This window comes from Dromaius novaehollandiae, chromosome Z, assembly GCF_036370855.1.
Source record: "Dromaius novaehollandiae isolate bDroNov1 chromosome Z, bDroNov1.hap1, whole genome shotgun sequence".
Taxonomy (NCBI): Eukaryota; Metazoa; Chordata; class Aves; order Casuariiformes; family Dromaiidae; genus Dromaius; species Dromaius novaehollandiae.
In genome coordinates, this window is record NC_088132.1 from 57,609,404 (window position 1) to 57,632,759 (window position 23,356).

At 39.0% G+C, this 23,356-nt stretch overlaps 2 protein-coding genes across 16 annotated transcripts in view; one reads left to right on the forward strand and one right to left on the reverse strand.

The window, feature by feature from the left end:
• Positions 1 to 9,084, reverse strand: part of LOC135324959 (ceramide transfer protein) — a 75,241-nt gene extending 66,157 nt beyond the window's left edge. For both annotated transcript variants that reach the window (XM_064502169.1, XM_064502168.1), the window contains exons 1-2: positions 8,595 to 9,084; positions 4,805 to 4,939 (exon numbers count right to left, since the gene is read on the reverse strand). In XM_064502169.1, coding sequence (XP_064358239.1) covers positions 4,805 to 4,939; positions 8,595 to 8,690 — 231 coding nt within the window. In that variant the 5' untranslated portion in view covers positions 8,691 to 9,084. The remainder of the gene's footprint in view (positions 1 to 4,804; positions 4,940 to 8,594) is intronic.
• Positions 9,085 to 9,212: 128 nt separating this feature from the next.
• The window catches only part of LOC112987028 (DNA polymerase kappa), a 37,179-nt gene continuing 23,035 nt past the window's right edge, over positions 9,213 to 23,356 (forward strand). The window contains exons 1-5 of one of the 14 annotated variants that reach the window (XM_026106675.2): positions 9,213 to 9,489; positions 13,683 to 13,770; positions 18,323 to 18,364; positions 19,722 to 19,877; positions 22,313 to 22,432. In XM_026106675.2, the coding sequence (XP_025962460.1) occupies positions 19,740 to 19,877; positions 22,313 to 22,432 (258 nt within the window). In that variant the 5' untranslated portion in view covers positions 9,213 to 9,489; positions 13,683 to 13,770; positions 18,323 to 18,364; positions 19,722 to 19,739. The other 13 variants (XM_026106682.2, XM_026106678.2, XM_026106680.2 and 10 more) reach the window with 13 other exon arrangements.

Below are 23,356 nucleotides of genomic sequence, written 5' to 3' on the forward strand. Positions count from 1 at the left end.
TAGCATTATACTGTAAATAAACCAGAAACATCTAGTCAAGAGGAAGCACATTAAAAATCTTAAATGAAATGTTAGAATGTTAAACTCACAGTATGTTTAAAAAATAGCATGGTGAAAGCTTTTATTATTAGCAGCTGATTACTGAAAAGAACCATCTCCACTTTCTTCAGACTATCTGCAAAGAAATGAGAAGCTTGAAAAAATGGAAACTGTCAGTTCTGCTCTTTCATGTAAGAAATTCTTGTGCCTCTGGTAAACTCGCACTAAAGTATGTTTATTCTACCTCTTAATTTATAAGATGAATACGTATTAAGTGTTTTACAGTAATAATTTATTTTACTTAGAAAAAGCTAAGACAATTCACCAGGCTGTACCCCTCAGGCAGAGTTCAGTTTTCTAGTTTGTCTGTCCTGAGCTCCAGACATCCACCAGCAAGACACTTGAGAAATACACCCTTTCAAAAGTCCATTCTGAAGGGGAATGACTTGCAACTTGTATATTAACATAAAACATCATTACTGCCTTCATTAAGCAACAGTTCTTTCTAATTAATGTTTCTGGAAACAAACTAGCTCACTAAAAATGCCTCTATTATGCAAACTGTATTCATTACTCAATCCTAGCCGAGACATTTGCCACAGAATTGTCTAATTGTCTCTTTAGAACACAATAATAATGAAACATTCTGAAAAAATAAAAAAGACTAGTAACCAAGAACATATTTCCATTTAGATTTTAACATGAGTATATATCATTTCAGTATGAGCAAAACCAAGGAAAATCACTGCATCAGTTATCAAATCTTGTTTCATCTACCAAATTAGAAATTAAAATTTTCTATACCTGGTATACAAAAATCAAAATGAAGATGAATCACTGGATTAAAACAGCATGGTAGTATGTTAGATATGAATCCTATCTAAAGGAAAGCTCAAATATAAGTTGGAACACAAACTTTTCAAACTCCTCTTCTAGAGTCACCTCTAGTGACAACAAATACAAAGTGCACACACGGCTGAATTTAAAGATTTTTAAAATTCTCAAGCATGACATTTCTCTAAGCACTTTCCAAACACAGCCAAACCTAGAACTCACGAGATAAATACTTTATTGTTAAGAGTTCGTAAACAGGTTTGAAAAGTCTATTAATACAAATTCCCACTAGGATTAAGTTACTGCAGCCCTCCCTATGAGTGTGGAGGTGGGTGGGCGGGTGCAGGGGAGGCAGGGAAGGACTTACAGCAGATGACCTCTCAGGGTCTCTTTCAGCCTGAATTATTCTATGCATACAATCTTACTTCTTGATAGATCACGTCACTCCATAGGTTAAAGCAGTGATGACACTATTGCATCAGAGCGAGTAACCAGAGCAAAGACAGTACAAGCTGAAAGGCCAGTTTTCACTGGAAACTGGAGAAAGGCAGACTTCCAACCTCCACAAAGCATCTCTGTGTGTGGTCTTTTAGTGATAGATCCTAGACCTTCCTGTTCCAAAGCTGAATCCCATGGATCCACTGCTGCTGGACTGCCATCAACACTCATTTCTAACCATGTATATACAAGTCCCTGTTGAAAGCCTAATTTTCCACAAACCTTGATGGTAATGAAGGATATCTTAGACAAAGCCAGCCAGTACTTTTTAGTCAACTACAGCAGTAAGTTATGATGCTCAGGCTACAGTAATAGAACAAAGCTTAAATCTGTATATATACTAAGTATTTATAACACTCATGATTTCTTCACATGCCTTACCCATGTAGCAGAGCTCTTAACTCAGAGCTCATGCCTCAAACAAATCTGTTAAGCTTTGTTCTAGGTGTTTTCCTTGTCTGGCTAAAAGTGAGTGAGTCAGCATCACCTACTGACTTTCACTGTACTCCTTCACAACTTAATTGATAAATGGCCAGGTCTTGACATTTTATTACTTGATGTAATCCAGGGAGTATACAATCAGTATTCATCCTTTATTCCTCTATCCCAAGAAATCAACTCCTTTTAGTCCCAGTGGTTAACAGAGAGAGTAGCCCAAATCCCATATTTTCCATCCAATTAAAGACTATTTTCACAGGAACCTAATAGTTTTGGAGGGATGACATTGTGATCCTACATTTGAGATATGTGAAGAAGCTATTTTAATAAGCTAATTTAACAAGTCTCCCCTCTAACAAAGAGCGGGGAGAGGAGTGTCTTCCTATAAAATATCTTGTAGAATTACCTATCAATCTATGCCCAATATAGTAGGGAATGATAAAACAAGATCAGAAGGGACTGGGGCATTCTTAATACAATATTCATGTCTCACAGTTAATACTATGACGTATTCAGCCTGATCTTCAGGCTGGCAGTACAGTTAGACTACTCAGTGACAGCAGCTTTCTAAATTTATGCCTAAATATCAATAAAAAGGGGGTATTCTGTATTAGTAACATTAAGTATTTACAGGAAATCATTATGTCCTTAGTTGAAACTAAACACGTATGTATACCTAATATTGCTGCCTAACGGAAAGCTTCATGAGAATCTAATCCCCTAAGGAAACATTACAGCCATCAATACCATCCCAAACTGCATATGTCCTGCTTTGTGCTAAAGGAAAGCTCCTTTTAATAGACCAGGTTAAGAGACAGTTACTTAACCACACCTGACTGGATCAGCAAGATCAAAAAAAAACTTGAAGTGTAATACAAGCCTTAGAAAAATATTCATGATGAAGATCTCAACCACATCAGTTCAGTGCTACTGAACATTAACTCAATAAGAAACATGACTTCCCCTCTCTTCCAAAGTAATCATGGACATGTACAGTAAAGAGTAAGCTGTTACTCTTCTCAACGTTTATTTCATCAGCTTTTCATGTTTTCCTATATGTTTAAATGCATTATCCAGCTACTGAGGCATAAAAAGGACATCAAAGTAAAGATTAACTATCTGCCTCAGGAAGAATGCAAGATGGATGAATATTTACAATGTTTGATTGGAATTCATTTTCTGTTGAAAAAGTAGTAGGTTAAGAACAAACAGAAAAGAACTATTCATCAATTGGCTACCAAACAGCTACCGAACCAGAAGCATTCATTCCGAAGCTCTGGCATAAAAGAATGACATCTGAAAAATAAGTGATAAAAACTCTTGGCAGTTTCAAAGGTGAGTTGCCAAATCCTAAAGAAACATCAAATGATCCAATAGTCTACCTGAATCTGTAGTACTTATGCAACAATCACTTTGTCAACTGCAACTAGGGATAATAAACAAAGTTTACCAGGTTTCAGAGATGCCTTTTGTAACTACCATCAAGCAACTGAACAGTCAAATACAGCTCTAACCCATGATCCTGAAAGAAAACTGCACTGGAATATCAACTTCACTTATAGAATGGTGCATACTTTCTCTTCTTTCCCCAGCACCTTATTGTCTTCCTCAATGTATTTAAGAAGCTCAAGAAGTGGAGAGTGAAAAAAAGGCAACAATTCAAGTCCAAGTTACCAGATGTAACAAGTGCCAGAGGAGAGAAGAGAAAGCAATCTGTAAGAAGTTTCAGCATTACAGACTTCCTAGACAGAAGATAAGAGGCACTGCAACTTCCCTTCACGAAAGGCAACATACCAAAACATTCCAGCAGCAATGTCAGCATTACTACTATCTTTCTCTCCACCCCCAAAATAGGAATTCAAGCTGCTCTACAGCATACTTCAAGACCTTCCTGGGCTTACCTCCTCATCTTCATCTTCCTGTCTCTCATTCACCAGAATATTAAGCCTCTCACTAGTGAATGAGAGATCCTTTTGTAATGCTTGATCATAGGCTGCTACTGCAGACTGCCAGGAGTAAATTTAAATGAGCACTTTAGAGCCCATTGTTGTGCACCACATAGTCCGAAATAAGTCAAATCTGGAGTGAGTTTAAAAAGTTTGAACAGTTTTTTTAAAAGAGCTTAAAACAAATTGCTTCATTTTGTTTAAATTTCTATATGAGTGCAATAGCTGACAGACACCTAAATGTAGAAATCTGCTTTACCTTTGCAATCAATTTTCCAAAATGTTGTAATTAATCCAATCACATTTTTTTCAAATCAGTGTGCTTTAATAACACTATTGTGAGCTAAACATAGTAAATAAGGAGAGAAGTCTTCTCATTTGTCATCCTCAGTTCAGTTAGAATAAACACATTTGGTGGATTAACAAATAGTAAGATTAAATATTATTGTTTTTGTACACTTACATGCTACATAAGAGTCCAGCTAATTAGACTTAAGGCTGACTTCTTAGCTCAAAATAACATTAACATGGATTTCATTTATACGTAGGCTCTTTATTCTTACTAGCATAGTTTTGGATCTACCATTAGGCAAGAAGAGCAACGCACATGACACTTTTTTTTGTTCTGAGGAGGAAGCATGTGGTAGAGCATTTTCTCTGGAAACATTCTATAGGCTTGTGTTACACAAAGTACGGTCAAACAAACATACTTTGCACTAGAAAGAGTAGTAAGGACTGTGGTAGATGCTACCTCCTTTAGGAATTCATCGCATGGTCTTAGGCTGACCCCAGGAAAACTACTCCTCCCTGTAGAAACCTCTAGTGTAGCAGAGATGAAAGATTATTTACTGTAGCTACAAATTGAGACAGTTGTTTTCTTATTGGGAACTCCTTGCCCTGCTCCAGTGTTGCACTGATACCACTAATTTAATATTACAAGACATAATAAAACTAATTCACCATACCCATATTTGCTTTCACTAGAAGTTGGCTAAAAATACCTAACACCCTGAAAAATGAAAAGATGGCAATTCTGAAATAGTGCTTACTGTAATCACAGCCTTGCTCAGGCAGATAGAGCCTCTGCAGCCATACTCTGTTTCATCTTCAGACTTGTAATAACTGAGTGTGTTGCTTTTCAGAACTACCCATCGATCCTGCCACCCATGAATGTAGTTGGTCCACTGCAAAAAAGAAAAGAAATTGAGAGGTCAGCTAATAGAAAAATAATGACAAAAACAGTTTTATTGATATTTCTCAAGCTTTCAAGTACCAAGAAAAAAAAAAAAAAGCAGCCATTTTTGAAAGTTCTTCCCAATTGAGAACTTCATTGCTGTCCTGCCCACAGCTCTTAAAATCACTTTTGCAAACCACTTATTAAAATCAGGTTATAAAAAACAGCATTGCTTCAAACCAACAATAAGAAAACAGATCTCTTCACTGCAGCTGTGGTGCCAAGGCCAGCTGAAAGAGAGGTGTTAAACGTACCGATGACAAAAAGTATGTGCATGGAAGAAATTAAACATTCATCGATGAGTTGAGTTTTAGTCTTCTGATTTAGAATCGGGAATTACACAAGCTAAATTTAAAGCAGAACACTAAATAGTGTGGGTTTTTTTTATTAAAAGATCACTTCTAAAAAAAGATCTTACTTGATTATCTAGTTCTCTTCATATACATATACACTTGCCATTATTTCATCAAGTACAGTATATAACTATTAAAGAACTGATTACTCTAGATCTTAAGTCATTTTTATATTGCTCAGAGACTGAGACTATGGATATTGGAAACACAAATGTTGCTTTAGGTTTCAATTCCATAGCCACTTTCTCATTAAGATACTTGCTTATCAGCAGATGCCCCATCATCCTCTTGTTATTGAGATTTTTCTAGAGATTCCATACATGGAATTAAATTGATACCCCAGTAAAAAAAAATCCTAGATTCATCACACAAAGACCTGGTCAGAAGTGACTTATGAAGTTCTGACTATCAGCCTCTTAAGTCTGCAGCATCTTGCCAATGACATTTGAACTGCACTTTGTAGAATCATAACACTGACACAACACATCTGTCCCATGCAACTCTGTCTACAGATTGGCATTTGGTCTTCAACTATTTACAGTGCAAGAATTATAAATTAGATAACAGTGGGAAAAATGAAAAAAGCATTCAGAACAATTTTATCATTTAAGCATTTCCTTGATCATGACAACAGCTATTTGACAAGACACACACATGAGAGTTATAAAATGTCTCTTTTTAATGTGTAATCCAAGCTATCATTCACCATTTTGTAATGCATATATGGAAAAGAATAAGAAAGTGGGCTAATAGGCTAGCTTCTACATTACAGCACATATATTAGTCTATGCATATCCTATAGCTGAGCACTGGCTCTGTTCAGAACAAGAGGTCTACAAGATAAGAAGGAAAAGTAAACACTATTAGCTGAGAAATTTCTAACAATATCCAAGCATAGATAAGGCCTAGATTTGCTGTCCTAAGATGTAAAGCATTTGATGATCTCTTAAATATATCAAATTGCCAACTTCAATATTTATTAAATAAAGCCTCACCTGTGCTGGTATATGTAACCAGTACATGTACCAGTAACAAACTGTCATGGAGGTACACTGTTTCTGCCTTCCTCTTTTCCCTTCTGTCACATTCCCTACTGCTCACTGATTGGAAATGCAAAGTCCAGTGTTATCTTGGACAAAAGAACAAGTTCCTCCTTTGACACAGTTAAGTGTGGCAAATATAGCAGTCAGAATCTTGCATTTGCTGTTGCAATCAAAATTCGCTGTTGCAACCAAAAGATGTCCTGGGTTACAAGAATCCTTAAAGTACATTGGGTGGAAAAAAAAGGTTGGGGAAAACTAAAGACCACTAGTTCAAGCATCTAGATACTTGTGCATCAAGAACGGATGGTTCCATATCGAAGTTCTTAGTTTGTATCTACCTTAAAATTGTAAGCAATAAATAAAATGGAAAAAAGCCTAGAATTCCAAAATGTCTTAACAGACCAGTAAGACATGCTTTTAATAAGCTTCTCTTACCAAATTATTCCCTTTTCTTCAGAGCCTCCTTCTTTACCGAAGGCCGGAACAGTTGAAACACTACTATGCAATCAAGGAATTGCAGACCACTCTTATTGATTCTGAATTTAATTATACACAGTAAGGTTTTAAAAATAAAATATTTGCATAGTAATAAGTTTGGTACACTACCTTACCTGTCTCAGGTATTACTGAGGCATTGACTGGCATTGAGGGCAAAATTAGCCCTCAAGAACTTTCACTGCAACAGGTTTCATCATACTTGACTCTTCAGATTACAGCCCCTGCATTCTCACAGGAAAAGCAGCCTCAGCTACACTCAGCAAAACCATCTAGAAAAATGTGGAGTCTGCATATATGTAGCTTCATAATAAGCTATGGATCTTCAGAAGAAGCCATGACTTCACCTGCTACTCCTATAAGAAACAGCACCCAGATTTATACAGTATTTAATTTGCCAACATAAAAATGAATCATGTCCTACAAATATCAAAATTTCTAATGATGAGAGTCATGTAGTCAGAGGAAAACTTGGCAAAAGAAAGAAAAACTAACAATAAAACTACACTAATGAACCAAAACATCACATTTCAACTGCTGCAACATCTCATGTCCCTCTCACATGCTCTCCCTCCCCCATCCAATATCAGACGACAAGATCTCACAGATGAGAGCCAAGCCCTTCTTTTCTCCTCAGCATTCCTCCCATCTCTGGGCTCAGAAACATTTTCAAATTGGAAAGAGTTCAGAGTCCCTCACAAAAATCTGAGTACTGGCTCCAGCACAACTGTTTTCTTAGTACGCAGGGCCTGCTCATGATCTCAGTATCCCATGACCTGTGCATTCTACACTGGCTTATGCCCATCCTTATGATGTAGCACAGGAAAGAAATTCAAAACATAGTGCTTTAACTCTAAAGACGTTTCAAGATTATTCTGAAGTGACTTGCTGTTATATATGTGTGTATGTATATATGTATTTCTGCTTCCAAAATTAATTATGCAGTTACCTTTAAAGTAGTGCTAAAAATAAAATTTCCCAATCTCACCTAAGACATACTTGCAAGTCATCTCATTTTCAGTGATAAAAAGGGGGGGGGGGGAGCCATTCAGTAGCATGCACTTTTTTGGAGAGGGAAACGAGCAGACACGAGTGCCATTTTCCTCCCCCCCCACCCCCCCCCAGCGCTCTCGCCGCGGGGCGTTTTACGGCGCGGACACCCGGACTAAAGGTTGTGCCACTCCCGCGCCGGTGCGCGGGGCCCGCCCGCAGCAGCCCGTCCCGTCCCGGAGCCGCGCGCAGGCTGCGGCCGTCGCCCCGCTCCGCTCCCCGCCCGGGCGGCGCCGCTCGCCGAGCCGGGACCTGATGAATGGAGGAAGAAGCGCCCCCGCCGGACCCCCCCGCCCCGGCTCGGGGCGGCTCTGCCGAAGCACCCGGCGGGCAGCGGGGGAGGGGGCGGCCCCCGCTCGCCCCGAGGAAGGGCTTCCTCCCGCCTCCGCGGCGGCGGCGGGCTGCCGGGCCCGGCGCTGAGGCGGCAGCCGGTGCCTCCGCCCCAGGCAGCGGCCGCTCGGCCGCCGGAGCGTGTCGCCGGCGGGCTCCGCTGTCAGGCGGCCGGCGCCGGGCCCCTCGGGCGGCAGCAGGGAAGGGCGGCGGGACGCGCGGCGCGATCCGCGGGGCGCGCAGGGGGCCGCGCTGACAGCGCTGCGCCGGCCGAGCCCGCCGGGGAAACGGGGGAGGCGGCCGGGGGGAGCGGCCGCGGGAGGGGACGCCTTACCTTGCTGAGCACCCCGCAGAGCTCAACAGGCAGCCCGAGCTCGGTCTCGGGATCCTCCTCGGAGCCGGAGGAGTTCCAGCTCTGGTTGTCCGACATGGGGAGCCGAGCCGCAGCCACCGCCGAGCAGGGAAACGCCGCGCGGCCCCCGCCCACGGCAGCCTCAGCCTCCTCCTGCCGAGGGGACGGCGGCGGGGGGGAGGGGGACCCGCGGCTACCTGAGCGGCACCGCTCCGCGGCGGCACCGGCCCGAGCCCGCCCCGCCAACGAGCCACCGGCGGCGAGGCCCCGCGCCTCGAGCTCCCCCCTCACTGCAGCACCGCGGCCCCGGCCCGCAGCGAAAGCCACAACATAGAGGTGGCAGTTGGGGGGGGGAGGGGCGAGCGCGCGTCCGTCTGCCGCTCGCTTCACTCAGCGCTCCGCCGCTGCTGCCGGCGCCATCTTACGCGAGATGAGTGCGCTGTACCACTGCTCACCGGCCCCGCCCCTCGCCCGTCCTCCCAGGCCCTGTTGGCGGGCCGCGCGTCGCCTGCTGGGAGTCGTAGTCTGCCCGAGGAAGCCGCAGGCCCGGCCGCCGTTGCATCTTGGGAAAGGTAGTTTTTGGCTCTCGCTGAGCGCTACGTACTGGGAGGTGTAGTATGCAGCGTCGCTAGCGTCTCTGCCGGCGGCCGCCATCTTGGTGCCGTCTTCACTGTAACGCAACGGGTATTTTTTTCCCCTTCGTAGTCTGATGAGGTGGGAAATTCCCAGTGTGGGTAGTGGGGCTGTTCGGGCTGACTTTTTTTTCCTTTTTGGGTGAAGTGAAGCGTCTCCCTGGCCTTACTCGCTCTCTGGTGTGGGCATTGGCCGTGAGGGGGAGAAACGACTTCTTTCGCGCCCGAAGTTGCGGGTGTTGGTGGTGAGTGCCTAGCCTTTCCCGTAACTAACATGGTGGCTGAGGAGGCGCGCGGAGGCCGCAGGAAGGGGCGGGGGGCGCTGCCGGCACTGGCGCAGGGCAGAGCCGGGCCTGTGCCCGTCCCGCCGCAGGTAATGGGGCTCTGCTGGCCGCCTGCGCCCCGGCTGCGCGGGGCCCTCCGCGGGCGTGAGGAGGGCAGGCTGCTGGGGCCGGCCCCGTCGCGCCTTTCTTTTCTTTCTTTTTTTCTGTCTGTCTTTTTCTACCGCTCGGAGGTTGGGGCGAAGTCCCGCAGCCTGCCGGAACCGGGTTGGGCTGCCAGCGCGCCTCTGCGCCGCGGCCCTGAGCTTTGCTTTAGCGGTTCTGTCTAAGGGTATGCTGTGAGCAGGGTAAAAGGCGGCGGTCAGAAGCTTGCCCTGCAGGGCTTAGGAGCGACCTGGGGTTTTGTTTGTGTAATGTTTTAGCAGTTCAGGGAATAAAATGAAAACAACTTTTTTTCTTCAGAAATGCGTATGAGCTATATATCCTCAGCAGAGAAATATTTGCGAAAAGCAACAACAACAAAAAAGACAGTTGAAAGTTACCATTTTTGCAATTGAGGAATAGATGTAGTGATTTGGAAAGGGCTTAAGATTTGTGCTAGCTCATCACCTTTCTCATGATTTCTTGAAAAATTCATGTTAAAAATTAGTTTTGGGTGAGGAAGCTTCATATATAGTCCTGGTTATACCTTAAGGGCAACACTGCAAAATTGTATTTTCTCTGGCCTCTTCCTTGTGGCAAATCGTTGTATAGTTTTGCTAGACTATGTTGCTTGAAAGTTTCCATTGAGGAGTTGTTATTTTTTTGAAAGGGCTGTTAACATTATTATTTATATGCGTTCTCCACATATGTGACTGCTATGTAAGATAGTATAAGTACCATCTCAAAGTCTTCAATATAAAGATACTTGCAATGAATGTAAATCTGCAGTACTGAGAGTGGATGGTAAAGCAACATCATTGTCATAAATAGCGAGAATTAATGGAGAGCCATAGAAGTGTTAACACTTGTGTAATCACTGGAACGCACAGAAACATTTTTATGCAAGTCGATTGTGGATGCTGGTTTTGAGGATTCTGATATATAAAAAAGTTGTTGAGAAACTTGTTTGATTCACTAGCTGTTTGGACAGAAACAAAGATTTTTTTCTTGTTTGTTGCAATGTATTGCATCTATTAACTAAGATGGGTAGTTGAATTTTGTATATATTTATATATATATAAGAAGAATCTATAGTTCTCTCCAACTCGTTCATGTAGTTAAGTGACTTCACCTTGAAAGGTGGTTGTGTTTTCTATAACGGACTCAGAATGAACTTCTTTCTCTACTCTGACAGCAGAAAGTGAAGAGACATGTCTGAGCAAAGCTTGTTGGCAGTGGTGCTGTGGTGTACTCACATAACCATGCACTCTCATACTTTCAGTTGGGGACTGTCCCTTTCATTCCAGCAGTAGCTCTTTTTTTCCCCTGTAGAATATAGATTGACTCAAATAGACATTAGAAACTAAAAATCCAAGAGTAGACATTCTTTCAGGTTACTTTACAGATTCATCCTTGTCCAAGAGAATATGTATTTTTAATGATTAAGTCTAGCAAACATTTTCCAACCAGAACTTTGAGGTTCGATGGCTAGATGTTTGCCTTTCCAGCTTTTCATGTAAAACTTCCTCTGTTCTAGCTAATATATTTTTGCATCTGCCACATCCTCCTAATGTCACCTTTTCCCTATGGTGTTACCATCTTATGTTCCTTTTAGACAGATGCATTGAAATTATGAATACCTGAAATGTATTAACTCTTCTTTCTAATGTTGTGATCCTCCTTTTTATGTAAAACTAGTCTTTTGTTAAGGCCATGTCTTCAATAGCAAGTGGCGTGGTGCAGTAGGAGCAGATTTCTAGAAGAAAAGACTGAGGGCCTGAAGTTCATCCTATATACGTTTTAAGAGGTTTTACTTTGGAGTAGCTCTAGTTTGGTCCTGTGGATAGAATCTCTGTTAGCAACTGGAATGCACCAGTTGTGCTCCAAAAGCTCATCGTTCGGTTTAGGTTAGTTTGAAAGGAATCAGATTTGCACACTTCAAGACCAGTCCTTGATGCAAACCAATACCATGGTAAATGAAAGTAATCAGGAGATTCGCCTCAAAAGCATGCTACTTATCCAAACTGAGGTGCTATTGTAGACCACTTGCTCCACTCTACCTCCTTCTATGTCTTTTCCACTAGACCTTTATTTTGTTGCTGTGTTCCTCCTTTCTTTGGGAGCTCCAGAACTTAATTTTTACTCCTGTTAGTGTCTTAAATAGAGGTCATAAGGAGTTTATAAATTATTGCAACTGGAAACAGTCATTGCTTTTGTTTGAATAGCGGACGAATGCTATTGTAAAAATGCTTGTTGTAGTTTTACTTCTGAAGATGTCAACCATAAGTGTAAAAGTGACTAACTTCCTAAATACCTGATCTTTTTTCTGTACTGGTTTTCTACCTCTTATTTCCGCTATTACTGTAGCTGTTCCTTCTCTTGCTATTGACTGCCTTCCTTCTGTGATTCCTTGTATTAACACAAGTGATATATAGCTTTGAAGTTAAGTTGTGGTGTTCATTGTATGTTAAAACACATTGATCACTAGTGTGTGTATCGTTTTTTAGTGTGTACGTGCTTCTACAGTTACATTTCTTCTTACATTTAAAACTGTTTTTCTTAAGGTGGTTCTTGAAGGAGTTTTGTTTCTACAACACCGTGTCAGCTAATAGGCTCTGAGACATAATGTATAACAGGAATTCTTGTAGAAAATCTTGGTTAGAAACCAAGATAAATCTTTTTCAGTTTAAAAGATCTTGTAAAAGGCTGAATAATAATTTAGACAGGAAAAGATACTCACCAAATTCTTTGCCCTTGGAATAAATGTTGAAATTTTAAAGTCAGATAAATTTTTTAGACAAAGCTACACAGCACTGAAAACAGGATTTATAACAGAATTGTAGCACATCTTGCATGTTGAAAATTAATCGGGGATGGATAGTCTGGGTATTTCATTTAGCTCTTCATAGATAAGAATAATTCAAATACTTTAATGAAGAGCCCAGAATTGGTTTTTTTATCTTCATTTTTGTCATTGTCGGAAGCAGTCTTTATCTGTTTGCTTTGCAGTGTGAATCATTTATTTTTAAAAGGCTTAAACTATATTTTATTACATCTGGAAGCCAATGATTTCAGAGAAGATATGTTTCTAGGGGCTCTGTTTTCTGAAGGCTGACTCTAGATACTTGAATGGGGTCTGAGTTTTTATAAAATGCTGAGTCAATTGCTATTTGTAAAATAGTTCCATTCAGTTGTGTTAGCTTGGACACTCAAAATTTTCACTTCTCTGAATTCTGGCCCAGTTTCCTGTTCAGTATCATTGCTGCATCATGTACCTTTGCTGTTTACAATTATAAAAATACTTAAATCCTTCTTAGCAGATTCTGAATTCTAGAGAACTGAAATTGTATTACAGAGCCAGAGAGTGAGTAGTAAAACAGTAGCAGTTTTTTGAATGTTCCAGCGGGGAACCTAGGTGGTTAACATTATGGATGTTTACATGCTAATTGCACTGTTGGGCAGTTCCTCCTGCCAGCTCTATTCCTGTAACTTGCTACAGGATTAAAACTGACAGGAGTCTGCTTCTCAGGGCTACTCAGGAACCAAGGCTCTAATAAATATCAAACCCCCTGTGGCTGAAAAGAACTGAACAGATAGTTCAGAAGGACGGTTTAATGTGCCTGCTTGCACGTGTCTGTCTTTGTTGGTGGTTTATCCTGCTGAGAAGCAGAGATTGTATAGCAGCTGACATCATTATCAAAGGAACATGTTTTTACAAGGAAAGAAGAGTTAAAGAGTTTGTTAAATTTGAGCCCGTCAACCTTAATGCTCTTTGCCGGATGAGTACTCAGAAGAGACAGGTGCACTTCTTGAAGGAAAGTATGTGACATAGTTTTACTGTGTTGGGATAAAAAACTTAGGCAAATAATGGATAAATTAAGTATTACGAAATCAAATGTAATACTGTAGTGTACCCTTTTAAATATCGGAGATGTTCAAAATATTTTGGTAGGGTTGAATTTTCCTAATTTGTTGAATGAAAACTGTTAGGAAATGTATGTTTGTTCTTGCCTTAGGAATTAAAGAGAGAAAGCAATGCATCTGTGGGAGAAAACCATGGTTCAGATGGCCCAGCTCTATTGATGGATTAATTCCTATGCCAAGGTAGGTCGCTGGGATTTAATTCTTCAGTGATGGTGCTGCAAAGTTACATGCACAGCCTAGATTAATATAGTTCCGTAGAGTGAGTGGAATAAGAAGACTACTTTTGTGGCAACCAGTTCAATCTTAATTAGCGGTGCGAGCAAAAATGAAGTGGTGCATGTTAACAATGTGCTCTTACTGGGAAAGTTTGGTATAGTCTGTTTTATTTATTACAGTATTCTTTCAGTAGTACCCAGAGGCCTGTTTTGAGGTGGCCTGGCTAAAATGATTCCCAGTGCAAGGGAGTCACTTGAAGGGCTGGGATTGAGAGTTACCCTTGAAGCAGTCTGCTTGGCCTGTTTGTTCTGCATTTTTCCTTCAATTCTGTATTCTTCAGGTATTCTTCCGTATGTGGCAAAAAGTGATGCAGTAGATACAGAACATACTTCAGATTTGCTTATGGAGGATTTTCTTTGGTACAAGTCATTCTCACTTCCAAGAATATCCGCATTCACTTGTGCTGGAGCTTAACCCTTTTCCACAGCTCTTGTCAAAACAATTGTCAGGATTAAAAAAATAAAAAATAAAAAGAGGTCTTGATCGCTTGTCCTTTGATTCAGTATGTATATGATTTCCTACACCATTTCTTTGCAGTATGTTTTATATTTTACATTTATATAGACTGAAATTTTGGCAAATGGATGAATACAAATTTTCCTCTCTGAGATCTAGAATAGTGACTGTTCGTGCTTAAGGGTATCTGTATCATTAGTTTGTTTTATTTAGTAGAGGAAGCTGCTTACAGCAATAAACTTTAGTTTCATCTCAGTGCAAAAGCAAGTAACTACAAAAGGTGGTTATCAGTGATGTTTTTTGTAACATTCACACTAGGGAGAGGTACCCACCCAGCTTGCTTGCTTTCATTCATGTTGCTTGTCTTGGCCTATGAGTTTTTCGGTTGATGTAAATGTGTATTATGGTGAGATGGGGGCACAGCAAAGTCTTATGACAAATGTATTTCTTGAAGTAACTGAAATCATTTTGAGTCTTAAACTGCTGAATTAACAGTCTTACCAAAATGTGTTATAACTAGGTATTTCACTCGTAGTTGACTTCTGAGGCTTTCTGAATTCAGGAAGTGCTCAAGAAGTTTGATTTTCCTCACGCCATGCTCTGTACAAATGTGATTATTTAAAATTACCTAAGACGTCTTTTTAAGTACAACATGGAAGATGTTTTCCCACTGAGTGCCCTAAATTTTAGTAGTATTTGATAATAGGTCATTTGTGGGTTTTTTTCATGAAAAAAAGTCAGAAGTCTCAGGTGTACATTCATATCTCAAAGGAAATTTGGGGATTTTTTTTTTTTTTTTCTTCTTCCCATTGATGCTTTTCGTGTAGTACTAACTTCAGAGGCCCATGTAACATAGTGATTTTAGCCAAAAGCTTGCGAAGTGATTCTTTATGGTCAAAACTGGATGAAGTAAGTCCTTCATCTAAGTTAATTGTCTGTTGTGTTTTCAGTGCATTTACACAGCTCTTACTAACATTTTGGCCTTGTCACTGAAATTAATTATAACATTTCCTTTTTTCTGGTGTGACCTACCTAATGACTGGATTACTGAAGTTATCCTTTCACCTGTTTTCAACATTTCTATGTGAGGTAGCTCTTACAATTTTGCTTTGTTCTTACTAAAATAAACATTCTGGAAGAGCTAAGATAAAAGAATGTTCAAAATAGATTTTATTTTGGAGAAAATAGGAAGTTTATTTCAGGCTCACACTGTAATAAAATGAGGTACCAGACTTTGATTAAATGTCATGAGTGGCTTTTATACAGAAATTGAAGGAACCATTTGATTGCAATCCTTGCTGTAGCCTCCTAAAAATAATTCTTAAAAAACATATAGAAAGAATGCTTGAAATAATTGTGTTGCTATTTCCAATATCAGTATTTTTATTTATTAAATTTATTTATATTTATTAAATATAAATATATTAAATTTATTAATATTTATTAAATTTATTTATTATTTGCATCTCACTCTATTTCTTTTACTGGCATAAGCATCTGATGGCAAAGATGACAGAATTTGTTTTCCTTTATGGGGACTGGTACACAATTCACATGCATCAAATCATCATTCAGTGTATAAGTAAATTCTCTTCCAAGGTTTTCCATATTGGTGTCATTTTCCGGTCCTCCTATTTCTCTTTAGCAAGCTGTTACACTGTCAATAAAAGGCAAACTGTTAACAGACTTTAAAAGTGGTATTACTTTGCTAATAGCACTGTGTCCACCAAACTGAATATTCTTAGAAATATTTTTGGCCTTTCTTTTTCTCATGTATTAGTATTTTTACATAATAGGATAAAAACATTTAACTTTTCACACAACACACTGTTTCTGATGCTGGAATTGCTGGATTTTTAGTGAAGATAGGCTGGAGGCGTGGCTAGTTGAGTCAACCGTCCAAAAAGATGTTGATTTTTGAATAAAGGTGGGGGCACTTCAAATTAAATTGTCGCTCTTGATTTTAATCTTGTTTCAGTCTCGTGACATTTCCACTGCGACTCTATGAAAGCGTCTCGGACACTTTCGTATCGTATATAACTGTGATTAATTCAGTTCGGTTTCTGTGCTTGCTCCTAGAAGAGCTTGATCAGGGTTTTGTTGGGGGTCTCCTACCTTTGTATAGATCTCAGGTTACTAACAAAGCTTGCTATACAGTGAATCCCGTGATTCCTCTCCACTATTTTTTTTTCCATTAATTGCCATCAACTCTTCCTCTTTATCTCTAGAAGTTCTTTCAGTAGCAATTTGAAAGTTACCTCCTCCATTTACAGGTGATGCTCCTGCTACCTTCTCCCATCCCCAGATCAAAGGAATAATAGGATCGTGTTTAATTGTAGACTGCCTTCACAGACTTCCCTGATTTCATACCCTACTTACTCAGTGTGACACTGAGAGATTTAACATGTCCTGAATTAGAGGAAACAGTTCAGTCTTGCAGCAGAGTCTTGAGGTGACAGCATGCCAATAATATGTCACTCTTTGCCTAGACTGTTCTGAGTTAGTGTTTCATCACATTATAAACCTTTACCCCCCTTTTCAAGTTGTTTTAGGCAAAACTTTAATAAGATCATGTTGCTGCAAGCTAAATGTTTGCCCTAGCTTAACTTTGCATTAAAACCATTAATACTCACCCTTGCCAGTTTTTATGCTGGTGTTTTGTTCACATTTTGCATAGCGTTTCAAATTGTTTCTCCTGTGTTTCCTTAAATATTTCCGTTTTCATTTTATCGATGGCAGATGATCCAGTGGTTTTATCTGACAGTGGTGTACCTGTTGTATTACTGTAGCTTCTACGATTCACTTAAATATTTTAAATATTTTTTCAGACATCATTCTAAAAACTTGGAGTATCTTCAGGTTTTCTTTTCCTTAAGCAATTGAAAATTGTCATTGTTATAAATCTTTTCTCTTAAGTACACCTTTGATCTTTGGTGGAGAACTAACACCATGTCCCCAAGTAAATGATCTTTTCTCCATTCCAGTTAACCTATTAATTAATATTTATACACTATTATTCAGTACTAGCAGTGTATTCTGTTTTTGCACAAGAAGCGCAAAGTTAGAGCACCTTAGGAAACGGGCATTAATGTGACATTTTAAAGACAGTTATTTTTTTCATCACTGTTATTATTGTGGTCATTTTTCTCACAGGTTATATAACAGTATGATAGAGAAGGCATTTGAGCAATATAAATTAACATTTGAAGCCCTTGTGCAAAAAAAAAAAGAACAGAACAAAAAACAAAAAAACACCTTTAAGAGTGATCTGAATGAGGAAGGGGAAGATCTGTATATCTTAGGGATAAAGATACTTTTTTCGGAATATGAAGCAGCATAAAAAAAAGTTGCAGAGACTGGAATGGTAACTAATGGAAGCAATAATCTCGTCTTTATGCCAGCTTCTTGGAGGGAATAAGTGATAAAAGAGTGAAGGAGAATAGTGGAGGATCTGAGGGCATTTACCCTGAGGAAAGTGTTTATTGGGAATTATACTCATTACTTACCAGAAATTACCAGTAACAATGTAATCACCGTGGAGCTAATTGACATGGGAGGTGTTTATGAGCTTTGGATGAAACATGGAGCTGATGTGTGGAATGCAGTGCTTTTTTCTTTGATTGAAGTCTAACAGCCTCATTCTGGTAAAAGTGCATCTTAACTGTAAGAGATTGTCCTAGTGTAAGTGCAATATTTATGCAAATGTTTGTCATCATAGTCTTGGTAGATGCACACAGAGCTGTGAAGCTACTCTCATTACCAGGTGGCATTACAGTAGCTAAAGTGCTGCTGAAGGGTCAAGAAGAGAGTTCTGGTCTCTGCATCTTCAAGTACCTTCTGTTCCTTGAAATGCAACAGGCTGGTGATACACACAGTATTACATAATTGGTCTTGCGTCTTCTGAAGGCATCATGAGTAATAATTGGAAGTAATGGAGTAGGATTAAAATTAGAATATTTTTGTCCTTTTTTTTTTTTTAAAGCATGACTTTCTTTAATAGGTGACTTCAACTAGCTAGTGTGTTTCAGAAGGAGATCTTCAGGTAAGTGATGTTGCCACTGTTAGTTTAAAAAAGTCATCTGTGTCGTTCTTTAACAGTAAAAATTCAACTCTAAATGCACAAATACTTAATGACATCCTTCAGCTTGGTTGGTAATGAGTGCCATTTAACTCCTGGACCAAGAAAGCAGCATTTTAAATATCCTTCTAGATAAATTGTAACACTCTCTTTAGATTTGCGTAGTTTATGGTTGTATTTAATAGAGCTGCTGTAGGTGCCTGCAAGGGTGTGGCTCCCAACAGGAAGGGCTCCTGTTGCAAGGAGCAGCTCAAAGGGGAAGTTTAGGAGCAAATGTGCTTCCTGCTTGAGACTAAAGCTGAAATTGTTTGAGTCAGCAGCTCAGGGTAGGAAGAAACTCCCTCTGTATGCTTTTTCAATAATAAATACATGTTAAGTGCCGTTGTCACACTTGGACCCTGCTTGTGTGCTAACCCAGCAAAAATAAGATCGCAAGATCATGCTACAGAGGATAACATTTGTGTGTGTGTGTATATATATTTAAGTATTAATGTAATATCTAAACAATTTACCATGTAATTAGAGACTGTGGAAGGGTTCAGCTATTTACTTAAATAAAGAGCAAGGGAAGTGTTACAAGTTTGCATATCAGAAGTACCTGCGTGTGTAAGAAATTACTGATGGCACTAATTGAGTGGTAAATGCATGATAAGTTCTAGTGGTTGGATACCATGGCTATATGCATTCATGGGGAAAAAAAAGAATGCAGGAATTTAACTCTGAATTAAACAATAAAGTTTTATACAAAGCTTTTAATTGAAACCATCTCTTTCTAAAAGATGAGTTATAACTCATACAAAAATTTTGAATTTGAGCTAGAAATTACTGAGAAAGATTCTATGGCTTGTCTCAAACAGGAGTGAGGACTAAATGAGCAATGGTCTGCTGCAATTTGAAAACATCCTTTTTTATGTAATAGTCTAGTGAACAGTTATTAGTTTGTGTCTAAGGCAATGGTGCTTCTTCTTACAAGATACTCTGTAGGCATAAATCTCGTGTATGTGTAAGGTTCTGGTCTTTACCTGAAGCTGGTAGGACCCGGTTATTTGTGTAAGGGATTTTTTAGAAGAGGATGTTTAATTTACTAAAGAAGCAAAATCTTACTGTCTCCAAACACCGATGGAGTTACAGGTGGCTTTATTTGGTGGAGTGTGGGAACTCAGCCACTTTACAGAAATGCAAGTCTTCATATTTGTGATATGTATATGCATATAACATACATCAGATGAATTCCACAAATTGTTTTTGTATTGTTCAACTGAAACTTGGAAAAAATGTATATGACTTAAGTTCTTTTTGCAGGTACTAAGTCTTTGAACAGTTCTTGTTTTCAGGTGCTATGGACGACACAGAAAAAGTGGATAACAACTCTTGTAATGATGGGGTTCTACTCAGAATGGGCCTCAATGATAACAAAGCTGGAATGCAAGGTTTGGATAAAGAGAAAATCAATAAAATCATCATGGAGGCTACCAAGGTTGGTTTGTTTACTTTTTTTCTAGTGCTCTATCTGTTATACAGCGTCAAAAGGCCGCCTACTTTACTTCCCCAAGTTTTCTCCCTCACCTGTGCAAAAGGAGGGCAGCTTCTCAGTAGAAATCAATGTCTGGGGAGGAAGGAGTGGGACTGTGGGTTAGGGTACCATATCAAGATTGTTTTCATCCACCGGGTTGATGGAAGAAGTGAACTGAATAGGTCCTTAAATGCTCTCTTTATTACCTGAGGCAGTAAATATGTAGCATTGCATCATGCTGAGGCTTCCTTAGGCCTCTTGCTTTGCCTCTTTCCATTCCTTTTGACCACCCCATCTTTAATCAGCGAAGCAGATCTATGTCTGTCTGTCACCTTAACCTGAGTGGTAAGGTTATAGTACTCTTCCAGTAGAATTCCTGTGTGCTTACTGTCTGTCTTGTCTTTTCCCTCATGGCATTCAAGGAGAGGTGCCCAGAAAGGTGTAGCTTTGGTACCAAGGAGCCACAGAGGAGGCTAGAAATCCACAAGGCATCAAAATATTAGTCCTCTCACTCATTCTTGGAGGGTCTTCACATAGAGCTGTATGGCAATAACACTTTATTTGAGCTGCCTCTTGTTTTTCTTACTTTTCCTTGCACAAATATGTATTTCATTTGGTGTCACTATGGCCCTAGGTGATTTACTTGTCTTGACTGCTATTACTCCGTGGTAAACTTTGATGGGGAAGAAAAAAATCGTGTTACAAACAGTTGTTCTATGGCAAACTTTTTTTTGCTTGTGTTTTCACTATTTTGATGATATTTGTATGATACCAAGACTAATTAATCAGATGTTTCTTCTCATTTGTGCATTGTTTCTTCAAAGCTTAGTGCTTTGTCAAACCTATTCCTAATAATGGCATTTGGAGAATTTATTCTTGCAGAACAGCTGCTGTTTCATCTCCTGTTTTGAGACAGAATGAGGTGTAAGATGGGCTTTCAAAACTGAAGATGTACAGTCTTCTATCTGTTAGAATATATTTATATGAAATAAAGCAAGAGAAAATAACACCAGGGTAACTCCAGAAGTCTGAAAAGAAGCTCTGTTTTTTTTAAAAAAATTATTCCGTTTTCAGTCCTTTCAGAATCACACCTACACACGCTACCCATGGCTGTATTGCAACAAGATCCTGTAACATTTCGACTATGCAGCTATGAAATACTGCAAGAGTTACTTTAAAAAAAAAAAAAAAAAAAAAAAAAAGCTTAGTAACAGTCTTAAATATTGAGCTGATTGCCACACTAACACTTTAGTACTGACTTCTTTCAACCAGACTCAAAAAGCGGTATTTGTTTGCAAGGGGGAGAAAAGATGAAATGCATGCCTGATAGCAAAAGAAAACGTGCCCTAATGTCTTCTAATCAGAGGTTTCCCCTAAGCAATGAGACATGATGTGTTATAATCCTTCCACTAATCCTTTTTATCATTACCATAAAAGTGGATATTTCTACTTTTCATATAAATGCCTGGTTCTTGCTAAATTTTTGGCCTCAGTACCATTGTTTGGTAGTCAAAGACTTTGAACTGAAAATTTGTCCACTTTCCATTTTTATCAGCTGGCATAAGAAAAGATATTACCTCTTCCTACAAGAGTTGTTTCTCTTATAAGCTAAGTAGATGATGTGTGAAAAAAATTTATTTCCCAGCTTTGAATTCTCTACTTTTCCATTTCAGGCTATGCCCTCTTTTCTTTGTTATAAGTCAGGAAGGGAAGTCACAGTACACCTTCTCTATGCCATTGTCATCCTTGTATACTTTACTTTTGTCTCCTTTTATTCATTCCTTTTCTTGAAGAAGCAATTACGAACTTGCAGATGAGAGGGCTTTTTCATGCCCATTTGCTTCTTATTATCTTTTTCCAAGTAGCTTCTATTTCTGCATTATCCTTCAAGAATAAATGGTTAGTAAAGTATTCAGCATTCTAAGTGGATTTGACTTTTATGATGTCATTGTTTATTTCCATATGGATTCAACTGTTTGGAAATGTGGTGAAACAATTATTTTGTTTTATACCCACTATCTTGAGGATAATGCAAAGAACAGTTTGACATTTATTTACCATTAGTAGTTGTTTTCTGTAAGCATAACAAGTTTTCTGAATAGTCTCCCAAACTCTGAGTGGATCTGAGAGGGAAGAATATTAAATTTGTCATTTGAGAAGACATATGAAAAGCACCATTGGTCTCTTTCGTTTCAGTTGTATAAAAATCGAAAATATTAGAAAACCTTACAGTGTTTTAAGTTGTCTGTATTTAAAGATTAAATTTGATCATTCTAAGTATTTTTAAATGATTCTTATTAAAATGCTTAATTTAAAGTATAGAGATGTTTTACTATTTAGTTGTTCATAGGAAAAGGCAAATGAATGAAAACCTTAGTGTTTTTGCAATTTTCTTGCAGGGTTCCAGATTTTATGAAAACGAACTTAAAAAAGATAAGCAAGTTAACCAACGAATTGAAAAAATGATGCAGCTAAAAGAGAAGATTACGAGCCAACAGCTCTTGAAAGCACAGCTGCAGGTACTACTTTTGTAAAGACTTTTAAGAGTAATTGGAGAATAATAAATATTTCAGTGTGTTCTACACTAAATTCTGGTGCTGAGCAGAATGCTAACCAGCATTTTGGTGTTAGTCATGCAAGTAAAAGTCTACACAATGTTTTGGTGATATAAGCTTATAAACTTGCTGGAAGAAAGTTAAATATATTTAAAAATGAATCTGAAATGTTTTCGATATGCAAAAAATGAAGCAAAGTAATTCCTGTTCTTTTAAGTCTGAACAATTTAAAATGATATCATTGTGGTTTATGAAAAGTTTTATTAAATACTTTGTTAGTAAGTATCATAGCAATCTGTAGTTTACTGCTATATATTTAGTATATGTATATTTGTATTAAGTGGCCTACAATGGGATGGGAGGGGGTCAGAGTTGTCAGCTCTTCTGTAGGTAATTTATTCCTTCTTTATGGTAATTAATGACAAAATCATCACGGCAAGCAGTCATAAGAAATACAACTACAGCTGAACTAGAATGATGAAGAGAATATTTCTCTTCGAATGCTACAATGATAGATAACAGTATCCTAAATAGTACTGGGTATCAAAGCTTGTTAAAAGAAAACTGCAATACTAAGGTTCTACACTAAGCATTCTTAAGCACAACAGAATTCAAGTTGGCTGTACAGGCTTAATTTGTTTCCTTTGTTTGTACTGTGATTCAGTCCTTAATTACATGGTTGTATGCATTTTTTCCCTAACGGGATTCCTGCTTCATTCAGTGCAGTGTGAACAGTGTTCACTAAATGAGCAATTATTCAATATTTACCCTCGTCCTCATTGTTCAATGGGTGGCCCCAAGCCATGTTTCTTATACACTAGTCTAATCCAGTTTTGAGTGCAGAATTACTGACTTCCTCACAGGCTTTACTCTGTTGTACACCACACA